A 20541-nucleotide genomic window follows, 5' to 3' on the forward strand; every position below is an offset into this window, starting at 1 on the left:
AACTCTCCTTCCAGACTCACCTCAAACATCTCCAATCCAAAGTTAAATCTAGAATTGGCTTCCTATTTCGCTACAAAGCATCCTTCACTCATGCTGCCAAAATTAACCTTGTAAAACTGACCATCCTACCGATCCTCGACTTTGGCGATGTTATTTACAAAATAGCCTCCAATACCCTACTCAATAAATTGGATTCAGTCTATCACAGAGCCATCCGTTTTGTCAGCAAAGACCCATATACTACCCACCACTGCCTGTATGCTCTTGTTGGCCGGCCCTCGCTTCATACTCGTCGCCAAATCCACTGGCTCCAGGTCATCTACAAGACCCTGCTAGGTAAAGTCCCCCCTTATCTCAGCTCGCTGGTCACCATAGCAGCACCCACCTGTAGCACGCACTCCAGCAGTTATATCTCTCTGGTCACACCCAAACATGCCTACTTGGTTAAATAAAGGTGAAATAAAAAAATACAAACATTTGTGTGGCTAAAATTGCATTTTTAGCTCACAACTTTTTCTGGTTTGCAGAAATGTATTGAAAGAGAGAAATGCAACTTCTACCGAGGTCGAAAAGATCTAACTTCTACTTTTGGATGCTTTCTAACTTCTGATGCATGAATTTGATCGATTTATTCAGTGTATTGTCGCTGTTATCAAAATAACTAATAGTATGTGCAAGCAGCCACTAATCCCACTTGCTTCAGAGCACGCATTCCCTACATGACAGAATGTAAGGATTCTGTGCCCCATTCCACTGGAAGAGGATTGTAGATCATTTATTATGCATGTATGAGCCGTACAATGACACGTCAAGTCCAAAATTGGAGGTTTAAAAAAATAACTAGGTCGTTCTCAATCCTCTGGAATATGTCTTTAAGAGGCATAGTTCAGAGGTCACTCACCTATGGCTTGAGCAAGAGCGATGACCACTTCCTGGCAGGTGGTTGCCTCTGTGACCCCACAAACAACCCTCTGGACCCCATCGACCCAGACCTTGAGCTCCATGATGGGTCAGGTGAGTCAGGTCAGGTGCTGCGAGGGGGCCGGCTGCGATGGGTTGGCCCCGTCATTCCTGGAAGCTCCAGCAGTGCAGGGTGGCTCCAGCTGCAGCACCTCTGGCCACCAACTCCCTGAGGACGAAGAGCACAGAGCAAACCAGGAAGGACCTGGTCAGGAAGCAGCACATTTAAGAGGACAACGTAGTTTAACTCTTTTCCTAGAACTGCACAAAACTGGTCAAAACTGGACCAAATAATGCAATTTCAACCAGTTTTCACCCCACTAGTATGGATCTTTTAATTTGTGTAAACCTATATCTTCGCTAGAGGTAGAAGTTGTTGTCAGTGTAGTCTGTGACGAGACAGGTAGTAGCAGTGGGAGATTCATCATGGCCTTAAACAATATCAGCCTGAAAATATGTGCCACTATTTTTAGCGGCTGTTGTGGAAAAGGAGGGCGGCTCAAATAGTTGGGGACTGGTAGAACTGTCCAGCCAGGCATAGTAGGACCAGCTGGACATGAAATTGTTGTTTTCATCCAAGCTCTGTGAATAGATGCATGTCTTTAGGGGGTTGGACAGAAAGAGCCTGCCAGTACTGATGGTCTGAGCCAAGTTCCCGCTATTGTACAGAGATGAAGGAGGAAACAACGGTGAGGAGAAAGCCGGAAGATGGCGTCAGTGAAAAGGAGAGAGGGAGAGCAGGAAAAGTGAGTGAAATATGAAATGGAGAGTGGAGGACAGCATGAGAGACTGCAACAGAGGAGGGAGGGAGAGAGGGAGAAGGAGGGGAACAAGGACTTTCTTTTAATGTCTCGGCGTCGAGGGTCTCGTATTTTGCTGCAGATGTGGCAACTTTGTATGTTTGTCTGGCTTGATATGAGGAGGAACATTTGATGAGAAACTATTTTTGGTTTGTTTTCTGTATAATGCTCTGTGTGTTGTTTACTATATGAGTTTCAAAATACAGGTAACTGTTAAAATAAAGGAAACAAATATAAAGTAATCTTAATAGGGTGTTGGGCCACCACAAGCTTACTGAACAGCTTTAATGCGCCTTGGCACAGATTCTAGAAGTGTCTGGAACTCTATTGGAGGGATGCGACACCATTCTTCCACAATAAATTCTATCATTTGGTGTTTTGTTAAGGCTGGTGGAAAACGCTGTCTCGGGTGCCGCTCCAGAATCTCTCATAAGTTGAGAACTGGTGACTGAGACACACACACACACACACACACACACACACACACACACACACACACACACACACACACACACACACACACACACACACACACACACACACACACACACACACACACACACACACACACACACACACACACACTTTAAACCACCTATGCTCCTTTAAGACCTCTGTTTCAAAGTCACAGATCTCTTCTTCTAGGCATGGTAGGCAAAATATTGGGCAACTGGACATTTTTATACATAACCCAAAGCATGATGGGATGTTAATTGCTTAATTAACTCTGGAACCACACCTGTGTGGAAGCACCTGATTTCAATATACATTGTATTCCTTAATTTACTCAAATGTGTTTACCTTATTTTGCCAATTACCTGTAGCTTCACGGTAGTAATCCAATGAAGTATGTGGTAAAGACATTCATTTTGAACCGCATTCATCTCCCAGTCAATTTCATTCCAGACAAAATTAACAAGACTGCTTTTGTGACAGTAGTAGACAGTCAGCCTGGTGTCAAATGATAAGCGAGTGGAAAAAAGCATGACCAGTGGCCTTAGTCCATGCAGTCTGGCAGATTCTATATTCCATCCTGTCTCCACAACGGACCAAGGATAAAAAGTCCATATGGAATTGCGAAATCAGATCAAATTAGGAACATTTCAAAGGAAAACCTATCTGCATTGCAGTCCTCTTCAAGGAGAGTCTATGGAGAGTGGATGTATGGCAACTGTCCAGAGCTGTGATGCCCCCTAGAGGGCTGACCTTCACACTGCACTGCACTGCTCTATCCTCCTGCTGGTCACTTAACCCCCCCCCCCCCTCCCCCTTCACACCTCCCCCACCCCAGTGAGTTCTCTTCATGTAATGTAATTTAGACCAGCCTCGGCATGCTGCTGTGCTTTATACACGCACGCACGCACGCACGCACGCACGCACACACACACACACACACACACACACACACACACACACACACACACACACACACACACACACACACACACACACATACATACATACATACATACATACATACATATACATACATACATGCACACACACACTCTACCTCTCACATGGTGCTTTGCTAAAAACAGTGGGTTGAGAACACTAAATATCACTGCAAGATAAAACCAGTTCAGCTTAATAGAACTAGGTAGGGGCTTTGAGAGAACAATCTCTCTTTTTAGGTCCAGAAAAAGGGGATGTCAAACAAACACTCTATGTATGTGTGTGTGTGTCTCTGTGTGTGTCTCTGTGTGTGTCACCTTTGTCTCTTGCCTGGCTGATGATCTCTCTATTCCTGGCATATTTACAGCTGGCTAGGAAGTGCTTTTGTCCTTCATCCAGATTGCCCTTAAATGGCAGCAGAGTGCAGATAGAGGCATGCAGGGAAATGGGCTGCGAGTCACACACAAAGAGGACTCTGGGAGATTTTTCTGTACTGACACATAACTCTGTCACTATTTTGTTTAACTTTTTTTCCCCAGGGGGGTGTGAAAAGTGAATTGACATTGGAATACAGAACATACATGGCCAGGGCTCTAAATGAAAACATGTAATTGGTAACACTTGTGCTGTGCTGTTAACTTAGACTAGTTAAGAGTACCACATAAAATTCAGGAGCACAATAAAAATAGATTTGAAATTGATTAAGATATAGCCTACAGATGTAGGATCTTAATTTGAGCCAGTTTGCTACAGCAGGACACTAATCCTGCAGCAACAGCAAATGTGAATTATTTTGTGGATTATAATAATTTACATTTGATTTGGGATTGATACATCATGTTAGGGCAAATCAGGTCTGAAATGTTAAAGTGCAGATTACATTTTTATTTTGCATTTTTCAAACATAAATACACTACAGGTTTGAGGAATATTAAAAGCAATAAAAGAGTGATCAAATTAAGATTCTACATCTGTACATTGGGCCTATATGAATCTTACTTACTTTTGAAGCACATCTCCTGAAGAAGATATCTATTTTCTAAGGTTCGTGTTGGTTGGCACAACAACAAATGCAAAAACCAGATAGGAGTTAGGGCAGAGTAGGAACCAAAGTGTTGGTCAGTGTTTATCAGGGGAACCTAATCACATTTGAATAAATGATTTTAGAATATTCTATCTAATTCAGAACACACCGTTGCACAAACAACATGGTGATCTATACCACCACCGTTAGCAACCTGTATTAGAGCTAATGTTTGTTTTGCCCTAGCTAGAGCATTTAGCTAAATGGCATTTAGCTAGACAGCTAGCTAGTTAACCATTAGCATTATCGATTAGCAATATTTTAGGCACATGCCAGCTTCCTTAGACTAACTCGCGTTTTTCAGAGAGCAAGATACACAAATGAATAGTATAATAGAGAAAACATGTGGATTCATATTTAGAGGCAACGTGGAAAGCAGCTTCATTCTTGTTTTGGAAGAATATGCTGAGTGAATTAATTATTCTTCTTCTTCTCTGGTACCATGGAGTTCACACATTTTGTTTGTGCATGTCATCACCTACTGTGCGGTAGAGTGTGTTCAATCATGTTACATTTTGTGATACAAAATAAAAAAGAAACAGGGAAAAGGAAAAAAATTTGCAACACCAACTAATCCTACACCTACGGTATATACCACTATTTAATAGAAAATATATAATCACCACACCATTCCACTACTTTGACCCTAACTGATCCTACACCAGGGGTGACAGGACTCTCATTCAACTTGTAACTCTTCTGCAGCTGCCACCATAACATCTATTTTCTGTGATTTACAGTACAGTTGATAATCATGGCAATGAATTTATTATTTCTTTATTTAACTAGGCAAGTCAGTTAAGAACAAATTCTTATTTACAATGACGGCCTAGGAACAGTGGGTTAACTGCCTTTTCAGGTGCAGGTGTAGGATTAGTTGGTGTTGCAAATGTTTTTCCTTTTCCCTGTTTCTTTTTTATTCACTCTTGTCAGCTCGGGGATTTGAACTTGCAACCTTCTGGTTACTAGTCCAACGCTCTAACCACTAGGCTACCCTGCCACCCCAAATGCTAGAAGGCCAACCTTACTGAAGTACAGGTTCATGTCACTCTGTATTGGCTTAGGCCTACTACTCACCTTTGACCCATCATCCTCTACTCTCTTCACAGCCTCAGCATACGACACCTTCTGTCCTACTCTGACCTGGGCAGCCTCATCCTGTCTCTCTCGAACTGGACACTTCTGATCGCCAACTACATGGGCACACCCACAATTGACACACAGTTTTTTCCACTGATACTGCACATTCCTTTGTCCCATGCCCTCCTGTACACTTCTCACATCTCGGAATGATTGTCCTAAACACTGCTGCAACATAAACATAAGCTTGGCATCTGAAACACCTTAATGGGTTCGGTACAGATGCTCTCACTGGATAACTGACATATCCCAATCACTCCTTTCAAAGGCGCTCTACTCTGGAGAGCAAAGCAACTCACAGGTCCATTTTCTCAAAAAATGCCATTCCTACCGTCCCAAATTATCCTTGCATGACCATCAGGCGAGGTTTGGACTCGGATGTCTTCACAACACCAGCCACCATAGGTAATTCATCCTCACACTCGTCAGGTAAAATGTTTAACCATCAGAGGCAGCAGAATATTGTTTGTACTTGGCGCACGTCTTACCCAACACATACCTTTCCACTACACTTGGCTCTTCTCCTTCTTCATTACTGTCCATAACCACATCTATCCGATCACCGCGCTCTTGTCGTGCCTTCATCCACTGTAAGGCTTGCAGAGCATGCACTGATGACGTTTCTCCAAAACCCACCTTCTGTTACTTAGCCCAATTTAGAAGTCTGGCTATCTCTGGCCTCTCCATGCTTACCCAGCCGCCGAGTGCATGAATTGACAGTATGTTTAGAGAATAAACAGCGTGAAAGAACTGTGTGCTGATGATGTACAGTTCACAAATGATTCATTATTTTGAATGACTATTTTTACCGACTCGAGAGTCATGATTCGTTTTTCTGAGTGACTAATTAATTTTATTTGTTCATTTGACGAGTTGGCTGCAATGAGTCCTACAGCAGGATTAATACACGCTCCTCTGGATTAGCGGCTCCAAAGATGTGCTCCAACCACCCTCTGTCATATGCGCGCAGGACAATAGAGAAGAAAAAGACATGTTAAGAACTGATAACTGATCACATGGTGCAAGAAGGAACACAATTAATTGATTATTGAATGTGATAATGGGACACTGCTCTGTAGAACCAAAAACAAAACAAACTCAAACTTGTGAACGAATTGCTTGGGGAGCTGCAGTTTGTGAACGATATTGTGTTTATCACCCTCAAGGCAGTCAAGCAATACATTCCGCCAAGAGTCGTTCACAAGCTCGACCGCTTCTAGACCTTGTTTCAAATGTATCAAGAAATAATCGTATTTGTATGCCTTTAGCAATCAACAAATGTACATTGTTTAAAGCACCTGTTTACAAGTCTCAGTCACAAATGACACCTCCAATAAGCCCCCCATGGTGAACGAGATGTGAATGAGAGGCTTGTACTATTATGAATATTATGAGTTTTCCGTTCATGACATGACAGATAGGTCCTCAGGGGAGGTTGGGTTACACTGAGGGATGTGTGTGTGTGTGTGTGTGTGTGTGTGTGTGTGTGTGTGTGTGTGTGTGTGTGTGTGTGTGTGTGTGTGTGTGTGTGTGTGTGTGTGTGTGTGTGTGTGTGTGTGCGTGCGTGTGTTATATAACTAACCTTTCACCTCTCCAGAACTTCAGGCTATAATATATAAAGCTGGTTGACAGTTTTGTTCCAACCCCCCCAGGGAAACAGCCAGTGGTTATGTCTACACAGTGAGGGGACTAATGCGTCTTAATACCGGGTTGTAACACACATTGGCGTGTACTACTATATGACATAAGGCCGCTAAACTGGTGATCCATATAAGATTATCCATATAAGCTTAGCATATAGTAATCATATAACACAACAGAGAAAATACAACAGCAAATCCAGTACAGTACTGTATAACTGACAATGATACAGGATAATATAGTGATTGGTGCCAAGCCAGCATAGTGGCATAGGGCACAGGTCTATCTCAAGATCTGCCCCTTTGCCCTGCAGAGACGACCATGGCCTGATCTGTAGAGCTGCTCACAACCCTGAGCCAAGGAGCATTCCGTGAGAGCATGGCTTACAGTACATTCCAACAGATTCCATTTTAGATCGAAGAAGAGCTAAAGAGATGCTTTACTGCTCTAACGTAAACCCAACCGGGCCAAAAGGCAGATGACCCAAGTAAGGCTGTTGCGGTGACCATATTACCGCCACACCGGCGGTCACGAGTCATGAAGTGCGTCAAATTCCACAGGACTGTTTCGTCACGGTAAATTAGGCTTCTCCAAGCTCTGATGCTGCTGATGGTCATGAGTAACGTGCTAACTGCCTGGTACTCAGCACTCTATTGTCCCTCTTATCACTCTGACATCAATGCAAATGTAATCGAAAATCTAATCAAACACTACATGAGAGCCCATGAGCTCATGTTGAGCAACATTTCTATAGGCTATGCAATTGCACAGGAAAACAGGGTGATGGCCTCTATTAAAAAGATGAGGTGCCATTCAGCTTTCTATAGGCTAGGCCTACTATATTTCTAATCTTTCTTAATATTAACCTCTCGATAGTACCCATCCCGGATCCGGGATCATGAATACAGCCTCAAGCTCATTACCATAACGCAACGTTAACTATTCATGAAAATCGCAAATGAAATGAAATAAATATGCTAGCTCTCAAGCTTAGCCTTTTCTTAACAACACTGTCATCTCAGATTTTCAAAATATGCTTTTCAACCATTGCAAAAGAAGCATTTGTGTAAGAGTATTGATAGCTAGTGTAGCATTTAGCGTAGCATTTAGCGGGCAACATTTTCACAAAAACCAGAAAAGCATTCAAGTAACATCATTTACCTTTGAAGAACTTTGGATGTTTTCAATGAGGAGACTCTCAGTTAGATAGCAAATGTTCAGTTTTTCCTGAAAGATTCTTTGTGTAGGAGAAATCGCTCCGTTTTGTACATCACGTTTGGCTACACAAAAAAAAACGAAAATTCAGTCATCAAAACGCCAAACTTTTTTCCAAATTAACTCCATAATATCGACTGAAACATGGCAAATGTTGTTTAGAATCAATCCTCAAGGTGTTTTTCACATATCTCTTCGTTGATATATCGTTCGTGGAAGTCTGCTTTCTCCTCTGAAATCACATGGAAGAATACTTGCAGCTGAAGATTGCGCACCAATTTCGATGCAGGACACCGGGCGGACACCTGGTAAATGTGGTCTCTTATGGTCAATCTTCCAATGATATGCCTACAAATACGTCACAATGCTGCAGACACCTTGGGGAAACGGCAGAAAGTGTAGGCTCGTTCAGGGCGCATTCACAGCCATATAAGGAGACATTGGAAAACAGCGCCTCAAAAATTTTGCTCATTTCCTGTTTGAAGTTTCATCTTGGTTTCGCCTGTAGCATCAGTTCTGTGGCACTCACAGATAATATCTTTGCAGTTTTGGAAACATCAGAGTGTTTTCTTTCCAAAGCTGTCAATTATATGCATAGTCGAGCATCTTTTCGTGACAAAATATCTTGTTTAAAATGGGAACGTTTTTTCATCCAAAAATGAAATACTGCCCCTAGAGTTCCAAGAGCACATTGCTTATCTTTACAACAGGAGTATAGCCTACCTGGCTGGCATGGAAATTAACCACAGGAAAAGCGTCCTCCAATTGCTATTTAAGTGCATAGAGGACATGTATTTTTATCCCACCTGTTTCGTGACAGGTGCATGATAATGGTCCATTCTAAATCAAAACAAATGTGACACATATTATTTAATATATGTAAAGACAAGATTAAATGAAGAATAGTCTGATGGGTGACAATATTAGCCTATCACTTGTGAATTATATATTATCACTTGTGAATGATGCCCAGCATAAGGCAAGAAACAATGCCTTTTTGTGTGACTTTTTAAAATCATAGTTGCACACCTCATATAGCCTAGCCCATAGGCCTATATGTTTTGATAAGGTTTGTATCGCAACTAAAGTGGCCAAATAACTTCTTAAAATGAAGCACATTAATCCGCTTTACAGGGTGTGTAGAGCCTAACTGGCATATATAAGCAGCTCATGAGTTTCAAGTTTGGGAAAGATAATCTTCACCATAAAAATGCACCTTTATAATAAACGCATTACATGCATAATTGCATTTGTGGTCACTTTTGATAATGGTGTTTTCCCGCTAATGGAACATCCGTGCTTATTGCCTACGGCAATGTGTGCATTGCTGCGTTTATAATGTGAAGAAATAGTCTAATAGTTCATCAACATTTAAAGCTAAACGTTGCGTCAGCAACATTGCGTAAAAGGTTTTTGGGATGCTAGTGGTTGTATTAATTTGGGATCTATTGCATCCCACAACTGGACCAAGCTATGTTTGGAATATTTATTTCTCACACAGAATATAATAGGTCAACTTTTGCATTATGGGGATAGTAGATTGACATAGGCTAGTGCTTTTTCTGTTTGTTAGGCCTACTCATCTTGTTGGCTGATGAAAAGTAAATGTGGACAGTTCTTCCAATATCTTCAATTATGCACCTCGGAATGGGATAAGGACGAGCGCAGTTGCGTCCCCGATGTGTCTGTCTTCACTTGTAGCCTGTGAGAAAGATCCGATCACGTGATGGAGAACCATGTGAGTGAGATGTCCTATGGAGTGCGCAGCACTCAGGGAGAAGGGCACAATGCAGCACTCCGGAAGAAGTGCACAGGCCCAAAAGGCATGGATTTTTTTAGGGTGCATTATGGCCACACAAAGGGGAGGCCCCTGTGAAATTCGAGGCATTATCAAGTGCTTGCCAAATTGTGAATGAGAGACTGATGAAGTGTGTTCAGCCTGCGCAAAAAAATAAAACAGAGCTCATGCCTTTCAAGCGACTTTTTTCAAATCATCATTCGTCGCACCATGCAGCCTTACAATGTATTTAAACAATCAAAACATATTGCCTAACATTTGTAGAACAACGAAAGTTATATTAATAACTCTAAATTAAGCATATAGGAGTACATTTTTCTTTGTTAACCGCTTAACACAGAATAGCCGCATGTGCGCACTCCCTCAAATTGGTTGGAGAAAATATCCATTCTATTTTATTCCGCTTTGTTCAATTGTATTCTTCATACTATAAAATAATATAAAATAATGCCACAGAATTCTAAGCAAATCTTGTCTGCTAAATTAACTAGTGTAGCCCACAGCCATTTGGCATAGCCAGATTGTCACGTGTGCTCCCTCTCCGTCCTCTAGGTCACCAGGCTGCTTCTTATGTTTCATGTCTGTGTGCTGTTAGTGTTTCTTGTTTTGTATTATGTTCCATTTATTTTATTAAAACACTCACTACTTGAACTTGCTTCCTGAACCTCAGCGCATATTGTTACAGAATGACGCCTCACCTAAGGGAAGCAACAGGGAGTGTTTTTTTTCCGGTGGGAATGACGTCGGGTCCAGGAGCCGCTACAGGCTCTCATGCCTCAGCCGGATCGCCAGGCACCCCAGCCGGAGACAGGTTCCACGCATCACCAGAGGTGACCAGTCCGCTCCTGATCCCCGGGATCGTCCCTTTGGTTGACATCTTGCGGCTGGAGCCGAATGCGCCGGGGAGTGGGTACCGTCACATATGCTTTCTCCGGCACTCTAGGTCGCCAAGCACCCGCATCTCAGCTGGACTGACAGGTTTCCCACGCCTCAGCAGAAGTGACCGGTCAGCTCCTGATCCCCGGGATCGTCATTTTTATCGGCGTCCTGCGGTTGAAGCCGCCTGTCGGGGAGGGGGTACTGTCACATGTGCTCCCTCTCCGGGCTCTAGATCACCAGGCTGCTTGTTATGGCTCACACCTGTCACCATCGTTACGCGCACCTGCGCGTCGTCAGTCTCACCTGGACTCCATCACTTCCCTGATCACCTTCCCTATATATGTCACTCCCTTTGGTTCCTTCCCCAGGCGTCATTGTTTCTCTTTCTGTTTTATGCCTGTGCGCTGTCAGAGTTTCTTGTTTTGTATTATGTTCTGTTTATTTTATTAAAACACTCACTCCCGGTACTTGCTTCCCGACTCTCAGCGCATATCGTTACACAGATCAGGACCAAACATCAGAGCATGCAATTCTGTTCTTCTGAAATAGACTACATTTTCTTCATATCATGCTTCTTTAGACCTGTCTAAAATAAATAATGGATTTTTTGTAAAGGTGTAGGCTATATTACATGGATTTATTAGACTTTTTCAAATGTAGAGGTTCCAAAGGCCTGCTTCAGTGGCTTGTAGGCTGTTGGAAGCCAGGAGATGCGAAATGTGTTTGTGTTAATTACCGGTCAATTACCATGAGACTGACAGTTATTTGCTTGACAATTACCAGCTGACAAAATTTTGTGACCGCCACAGCACTAGACCCAAGATGCATTTGTCATTTGTCTCAATGTGGCATGGCTTCAGAGTTCAGCCTGGTGGTCCCTGGGGTGGCTTCCTGTCTGCCCAGTGAGGTGTGTGAGTACAAGGTACTGTGAGCAGTGTGTCCGCTGAGACCCAGGCTGCTGCCATGGCTGTTCCCGCTGTTGCCAGCCCAGAGATCCGGGGCTACAGGAGCCCAGAGAGTTGGCACGAGGGCTAGGACTTCCACTGACTGACGCTAGTGTAAACAAGCCACCATATGTCCCTCTGGGTCCTCTCACACACAGGGACACGGGCCAGGCACTGCCATCTCTTTACCAGGCCAGGGACGGGCCCAGGTTCCCAACCCCTACAACAGGTCACTGCCACAGAGATAATATCCAATATAGAGTGATCATGTACAGCTCTGAGCCATGGGATATATGGCTGTGCTGGAGTAAGGTTTCGTGTGGTTAGGTTTCGTGACCATAGGTAGGAAGGATAAGGACATCCCCTTACATCATTGTCTCTAATTCCGTTTACACTGATTCCTGTCAGTTGAGGGACAAGCAGCAAGTAGCAGTGACGCCACTTGACGTAAGACAATGCCCTTACATGTCACGGATTAGATTATCATATTTATTTAGGTCTACAACTATGATGTATTCCTGCTGAACTGTACTGCAGTGGACTGGTATGAATATCATACATTTCCATGAAGAACATACGGCCGTTTGAGGAGAAACAAAATGGTATTCATCATGGGGCTAAAACAAAGAATCAGGCACAACTTGACTCAGGGAGTTGGGAGAAACCCCTTGGGGAACCACTGAACTGTTTTCAGGACAAAAGATCTTCTCGCAGGAAAACAGTCCACGTCTGCTTTCTCTGTGATTAGACCTGTGTTCCCCTTGTACTTTACAGGCCATTGTTCACTATGGGGGAAACAATTTAATCACGTCTTGGCAAAGGAGAGAGGTTGAAGGCCATTGGAGGTCTGCAGAGCAGTGACCTAACACCAGAGGTAGTGATATATATATATATATATATATATATATATAAAAATATAAAAAAAGACACATTTACTTCACCTCTATCCTGACTACAAAAAGTAAAACAGCCCAACCCCCACAATACATAATGAGTTTTTTTACAGGGTTGTGCGATAGGGGGTTTTGGTGCTTACAAACTATTTCCAACATTGAACTTGAATTCAAAATGCACTTCCTGTTGCGGGGCTACGTTGTAATTACTAACCATTTATACACTCTAGTATAATTGGTACCAGACTAGGTCTCTTGTGAAATGGATCCCTGTTGCCCAGCCACAGCCAGACACTGTTTAATTGTGGTGGTGGTTGGGACTCTTGTTTGTGTGTGTGTGTGTGTCTTGGAGTAGGCTAAAAAACAATGTATTTAAATCCCCCAGTTCGCCATCAAGTGCTGCCCTGGCCTCACACTCTCATGTCTCACACACGTAGCAGACCTGGGTAGTTGGTCATACTAGGGCCTCAGGCCTTATATACCATAATGTCAAACAGCCTGGTATGTAGACTGGGTTGTGGGACCCCAGTGGTTGAGGACGTTGTGCATAGAGGAAGGAGCATTGGGTGGCTATAGGGAGGAGTTCTTGAAAAAGGTCTCTGATCAAAAACATCAGCACAATAAATATGCAGAGGTATTCCACTACCTCTCCACGTCAGTGCCAGGCACCCCGGAATGCAGAGGTATTAAAGTGTGTGCAGATATCTTCTCTATAGGAAGGAATTCCACTACATCTCCACGTCAGTGCCAGGCACCCCGGAATGCAGAGGTATTAAAGTGTGTGCAGATATCTTCTCTATAGGAAGGAATTCCACTACATCTCCATGTCAGTGCCAGGCATCCCGGAATGCAGAGGTATTAAAGTGTGTGCAGATATCTTCTCTATAGGAAGGAATTCCACTACCTTTCCACGTCAGTGCCAGGCATCCCGGAATGCAGAGGTATTAAAGTGTGTGCAGATATCTTCTCTATAGGAAGGAATTCCACTACATCTCCACGTCAGTGCCAGGCATCCAGGAAACTAATAACATAGAGAGTGTGGATTCCTGGCCGATGAGAATGCAATGGGCCGTGACGTGGAGATAAGGAACTCCATGGTTCTGTGCACAGCCCTCTGATCACAGGGCTGCTTTTAACATGAATACACCTTAGATTCTACTCACAGTTAAAGGACTACATCAGTTATACAGTCTATATAGTGGCAGGCTTTTTTGTTGGCGATTCTGTGGGCTGACTATTTTTATATTGGAAGGAAGGAATTACAAGCAATACACTGTAAGGACTGTATTACATTCTATCATTAAAAAACTAAGCTAAATAGGCTAAATCTAGGGTAAGTACTATTGAATGACATAAAACAAGCATTAGGCTATACTTTTTTTTACAAACAGAAGCCCAACTATATACCAAAACAAGAAAGAGGAAGGAATGTTAGAGAGGAGTCTTGTGGTGGTTCTCTGAAATCTAATCACTAAAAGCCTCCTCCCTCCTCCACAGGAGCTAGCAGCAGCATCTCCTCAGGTCAGACCAGGTCCTAACTTACATTTGTCTGACTACAATGACAAAACCTACAGTCTTCAATACAGTTTGTTACAAATGAGTGACAGATTAAAGCCACTATTTAAAACCAAACTGAGTTCTGCTTGTGTGGATGGGGTGTCTGTGTGTGAAACACTTCACATTGCCTTGTAAGTGGAAAACATTTATAGACATTGTAAACATGTTTGTAAACATATGCAAATTATGCAACTTTGAAATTAGCATAAAATAAATATGTCTAGACAGTTAAGAAAATACAAAAAGTTTAGTTAACGTAACTACAAGGAAATTACATAAATTATTCCACTGGTAAAGTTGGGCCAGAAAATATCCTGTACTTATATTAGGCCACCTGAAAAACATAGGCTTGCCTCGATCACACCCGTACGTACAACCGAACACTTGCTCAGAATTTAGACTAACCCCCGCCACCCCCTCAATCCAAAAATCTCTAGGGAGACGGTGTTTGAGACGTCTGTCCCTCACCAGGGATTCAAACCAGCCCCAGTCATGCCACAGCCACAGTTATAGCCTCAGCTCCTGTAAAGCTTTCCATTAGGAGCTTCTGGGGCCCCACACTCCTCCCCCTCCCTAACATCAGGCTGGCTGGATGTTATATTAGACTCCAGAGTGGCCCCCGCCTCCCCTAGTCGGGAGGTCAACACCGGCAGGATCTCGAACATCTGGACGGCACGTTTAGCCAGCAGCAATAATACAGCCTTTGTTCCCCTGCCATGATGGCTCTATAAGCAGGCCAGCTTTGAAGTGCCAGCCTGATGCCGGGAGCAGGGCCTTAGGAGTAACACTGATTGGGGCAACAGACCCGATCTCCTGGCTTCTACTCTGGCCAAGGGTTTGGAGGGTTGGTTTGGACATGATGAGGACATGGGTTTAGTTTAGTCCATGTTCTGGCGGTCCCATCAGTCATTAGTGCAGCAATTGAACACATGTTTACCACAGCTGTGGGATTGAGATAGTACAGCTTTGAAGGAAAATGAAACAGGTTCTAAGAAAAGTTTTACGGAGAAGGCCTATGTTTCTTTAATATTATCAACAAAACGACAGTGCTGTGCAGTAGGCAGCCCAAAACAAACAAGAATCAGATACTGATATAGAACAGTATCTGCTGGCCAACACTGTTTGCGTCAACATGTGTGTAAGAGCTGATTGTATGAAAAAAAGTGTCAATACACAGATGCTGAAAGCAAGAAAGAAGCCATTTGCATTCTACTACTGCTCTAATACATCATTATGCCAAACATATTGGAGTGACCTACTCTACAGGTATTTTCAGTCTCTAATGGTAGAGTGGGTAACTGGAAATATAAACTGAGTCCGCATAAACAATAGCCCTATAGGTATATTAAATAGTGTTTAGCTTAATTATGAGTGGGAAATAGGCTATACACAGAGGAAATGCTGTGTTGAAAAGTGGAAACGGTGCAATGTTTTACAGACATCATGAGACACAATGTAGCCATTATCAACCATTATTACATGTTTATAAACATGTCATAAAACCATAGGCACGGGCTATTCTCAGTTAGAGATCCAATGCATGTGTTGATGTAAAAGATATGGGCCACATAGTAAACAAGTGTGGCAAATGGCTCTGAAATGTTCCGCTCTTGTTTAAAAAGTGTGATAGTATTCACCGCGAGAAAGAACCCGCGATATTGTAACGGGCACAACTGTTCCACTATGCAGCCTGATAATAATTGTTCCATTATCCCGGCCGCCTGCTATTACCGATTACTACACCTGGGATACTGTTGTAAAGGGTTAGTTAAGATACAGTGTAACGTTAACATCTTAACATTAGCAGGGAAACTACAAACGTAACCTTACCTTCGTGTTGTAGGCTTGGTGCCGAAAAAACAACAGAAGTTCCTCCACTCTTCTATAGCCGGACTGAAGTTTAGGAAAAATAGATGCTGTTGAGTAATGGAATCTGCAAATGTAACATTTTCTCGGGGCAAGCCTATAAATCACTTATATGAACTGCGACAAAGTGATACGGTCCATAGCAAAGAGAACGGCATCAAAAGAAAATTAGGTGCATTGAAATATCCATGGCTGAAAGTTTTTCGCTGCGCCGTCTCTGCGCTAGCCCTTGGGGTTGGACCAACACGCTGCGGAAAATCGCCCTCTGCCTATTTCATTACTCTTGCTTGTAAATACATTGCATCGGAACTGGGACACCGCAAGGCATTGTGGACCATTTTAAAGCTGCAATACACTGTAGAACAGGGCCTACTCACCTAAAGGAGTGGAGTTCCTGAAAGTGGTTGGGTAGCCCACTTGAGTAGGTACCATATGGTGACATTCAGGTAGGGTAGGCTACATTGTTCTTTAATACAGAATATACACACACAGATTAACAACATTATTTGTAGTATATATTAAAAACATTTAGATGTTTGGGTTAAAAACCTGCCCAATTGACCCCATCCCCTCCTCCAGACTATCTGGAGACCTTCTCCAATTCCTCACTTCCCACATCACCTCATCCCTGACCACTGGCTGCGTCCCATCTGACTTTAAGATAGTCACAGTCAAGAAACCAACACTCGACCCCTTTGACATAAAAAATAACTATGGACCAGCATCCCTTCTTTCTTTCTTTCCAAAACAATTGTGTGTGCTGTCTATGACCAACTCTCTCGTTACCATGGGAGACCTTGGGAAGATTCAACACCAGGCGGGCTGCAGCGTTCTGGATAAGTTGCAGGGGTTTGATGGCAGAAGCGGAAAACCCACCCAACAGAGAGTTGCAGTAGTCCAGACCGGAGATGACAAGTTCCTGGATTTGGACTTGCGCCGCTTTGTGTGTGAAGAAAGGTCGTACTCTACGGATGTTGTAGAGCATGAACCTGCAGGCAAGTGACCGCTTTGATGTTTGCAGAGAACGAGGATGTTGTCAAGGGTCATGCTAAGGTTCTTTGCACTCTGGGAGTTGAGTTGTCAACTGTGATAGAACAGGCAGGCCTTCCCTGGGACAAAGAGCAGCGCCGTCTTGTCGAAATTTAGCTTGAGGTGGTGGGCCAACATCCAAGCTGAGATGCCTGCCAGGCACACAGAGATGTGTGTTGCCACCTGGGTGTCAGAAGGGGGGAAGGAGAAAAGTAGTTGAGTGTCATCCACATAGCAATGATAGGAGAGACCATGTTAGGATATGACAGAGCTGAGTGAGTTGGTGTGTAGAGAGAAGAGTCTTGAAGCTAACTCAACTGAGACTGTTTGCCTGTCTCAAGCAGGCTCTCTCCTCTGTTCTCATCCTCCTAGATCTATCCACTGCCTTCGACGGCATGAACCATCAGATCCTCCTCTCCACCCTCTCAGGGCTGGATTGCATCCTACCTGGCAGGTTGCTCCTACCAGGTGACGTGGAGAGAATCTGTGTCTGCACCACATGCTCTCACTACTGGTGTCCCCAAGGTCTCCGTTCTAGGCCCTCTCATCTTTTCTCTATAAACCAAGTCACTCAGCTCCGTCATATCCTCACATAATCTCTCCTTTCATTGCTATGCGGATGACGCTCACCCTGTAAGCAGTCTCTGGACATGGTATGACAGCAACCCATGCTTTGGCTTTGTTTATCTGTCCACTGTTTCAAATGTTAACTTTTCATCATTTGTGTCACAAACCCAAAGCAAGTCAATGGTATTGATATTAGCATTTTCAAGCTTCATGTCCAAATCATCCTAAAGTGTCAAAAAAATGTATTGTGTAACTCAATGATGTTACTTGTATATGATTTGGATATGAAGTGCTGAATGCTAATATAGGTACCTTTAAATTACATTGGATTTGTGACACATATGCAAAAAATGTAGGATTTGAAACAGTGGTCAGGTAAACAAAACCAAAGCATGGGGTGCTGCTGTCATATCTGGTCCATAGTCTGCATACCGGGTAAGAAAGTCACACCTGGTCCATAGTCTGCATACCGGGTAAGAAAGTCACCCCTGGTCCATAGTCTGCATACAGGGTAAGAAAGTCACCCCTGGTCCATAGTCTGCATACAGGTTAAGAAAGTCACACCTGGTCCATAGTCTGCATACAGGGTAAGAAAGTCACACCTGGTCCATAGTCTGCATACAGGGTAAGAAAGGTACACCTGGTCCATAGTCTGCATACCGGGTAAGAAAGTCACCCCTGGTCCATAGTCTGCATACAGGGTAAGAAAGTCACCCCTGGTCCATAGTCTGCATACAGGGTAAGAAAGTCACACCTGGTCCATAGTCTGCATACAGGGTAAGAAAGTCACACCTGGTCCATAGTCTGCATACAGGGTAAGAAAGTCACCCCTGGTCCATAGTCTGCATACAGGGTAAGAAAGTCACACCTGGTCCATAGTCTGCATACAGGGTAAGAAAGTCACACCTGGCCCATAGTCTGCATACAGGGTAAGAAAGTCACACCTGGTCCATAGTCTGCATACAGGGTAAGAAAGTCACACCTGGTCCATAGTCTGCATACAGGGTAAGAAAGTCACACCTGGTCCATAGTCTGCATACAGGGTAAGAAAGTCACACCTGGTCCATAGTCTGCATACAGGGTAAGAAAGTCACACCTGGTCCATTGTCTGCATACAGGGTAAGAAAGTCACACCTGGTCCATAGTCTGCATACAGGGTAAGAAAGTCACACCTGGTCCATAGTCTGCATACAGGGTAAGAAAGTCACACCTGGTCCATAGTCTGCATACAGGGTAAGAAAGTCACACCTGGTCCATAGTCTGCATACAGGGTAAGAAAACCAATATGTCATTTGGGTGGACTATGCCTTGCTTTTGAACACTTCTTTAGATTCCTCATGTCTTAGTCATGTCTTACTCATGTCTTAGTCATTGTTAGAAAAAAAGTTTGGTCAAAATTGGATGTTAGGTACTATAATTATTGAACATTACATGAATCCTATAAATTAAATTGACCAATTTAATTGCAATTAATTATATTTTTCAAGGATCCTATTATATATCAACAAAATAATGTTTCCGGAATTCTTATCGTATCTGTTTCTAACTACAGAAAAGATTTCAGAACAATCTGAAATGGTTGGTGTCATGGCTTGCTGAAATGACATAAAACGACCTGACTGTGATATGTGGTTGTCTCAAATAGCCATTTTAAGATGAATGCACTAAATGTAAGTCACTCTTTATAAGAGTGTCTGCTAAGTGACTAAATTGTCAAATGTAATTATATTCATTTATTCATATGAGATTTAATATAAGTCTATGATTCATGCAGTCTGGGGACATTACAATTCAAGTCTGCAGTTGATTTTGAGCCTCATCATAATCTCTATGAGTAAACAAGTATCTTGAGAGTTAATCAGTTATCTGCGTAGCTTTGAGCGTCATTTTATTGACCAAGACAGAAGACACTTGAAAGTCTGCAATGGAGGCACTGATTTACTGCGGCATTGGGTTGAGTCAGTCAGTCAAGATGGCAAGTCACATGTTCTAATTAACAAACAGTTGAATGTTCCAGTGAACTTCTGTGGTAGTCTGCATATAGACTTTTAACTGGAAAATAGCTAGGTGACTGGTGGTGAACATTAATCTTATCTTTACAGACATGATATGTACTTTTTATTGTTATTTGTTAATCACTGTGTATTTATTCCAATTGTGCATTTCACTGTTAGTCTACACCTGTTGTTTATGAAGCATGTGACAAATTAAATTTGATTTGATCTAGTGTATATATAAATCATTGGTAGAGACCCTTGGTATACTATGGAATCAGCGAAGGTGATTTAGCAAAACATCACAGTTTTGATCATGTTTATATTGGATTAATGCATGCCTCATACTCAGGATTCCAAAAAACAAAATAGTGTCTTTTCTCTGTCATTGAGTGGACCATTCATTTGAGAGAAAATGGCGAATTTACAGACAGTGGCATTTCAAGCATGTAAAATTAAGAGGATAAGAAAACATAAATCAAGATGTCTCCTACACCACGTGAGGCTACTTACACTATATCTGCTTATGTAACTACAATGTAAATACATAGATTTAAGAGCTACTTAAAGTATCCCTACCACAAACCGTTTTCAATATCAATCTACAGCATAAAGCAATAAATATGCACAGAGCATACTTTATGCCACACAAGGCTGAATGAAAACAGCTGATGGAGCATTGGCAATGGCATTGTTTGCGAGCTCATAAATGGATACCTACTGACCCCTCGTGGCTCCATCTAAACCCAGTCTAAATGCTTCAGTCCATCCATTTGATA

General features: G+C 42.8%; 1 protein-coding gene across 3 annotated transcripts in view; it reads right to left on the reverse strand.

The window, feature by feature from the left end:
• LOC135524247 (ras association domain-containing protein 8-like) overlaps positions 1-16442 on the reverse strand; it is a 37478-nt gene extending 21036 nt beyond the window's left edge. For 2 of the 3 annotated variants that reach the window (XM_064951615.1, XM_064951613.1), the window contains exons 1-2: positions 16137-16442; positions 902-1129 (exon numbers count right to left, since the gene is read on the reverse strand). In XM_064951615.1, the coding sequence (XP_064807687.1) occupies positions 902-1004 (103 nt within the window). In that variant the 5' untranslated portion in view covers positions 1005-1129; positions 16137-16442. Of the gene's footprint in view, positions 1-901; positions 1166-16136 lie in introns of all 3 variants that reach the window. The other variant, XM_064951614.1, reaches the window with a different exon arrangement.
• Between the last annotated feature and the right edge of the window lie 4099 nt (positions 16443-20541).

Source organism: Oncorhynchus masou, chromosome 31 (assembly GCF_036934945.1).
Source record: "Oncorhynchus masou masou isolate Uvic2021 chromosome 31, UVic_Omas_1.1, whole genome shotgun sequence".
Classification (NCBI taxonomy): domain Eukaryota; kingdom Metazoa; phylum Chordata; class Actinopteri; order Salmoniformes; family Salmonidae; genus Oncorhynchus; species Oncorhynchus masou.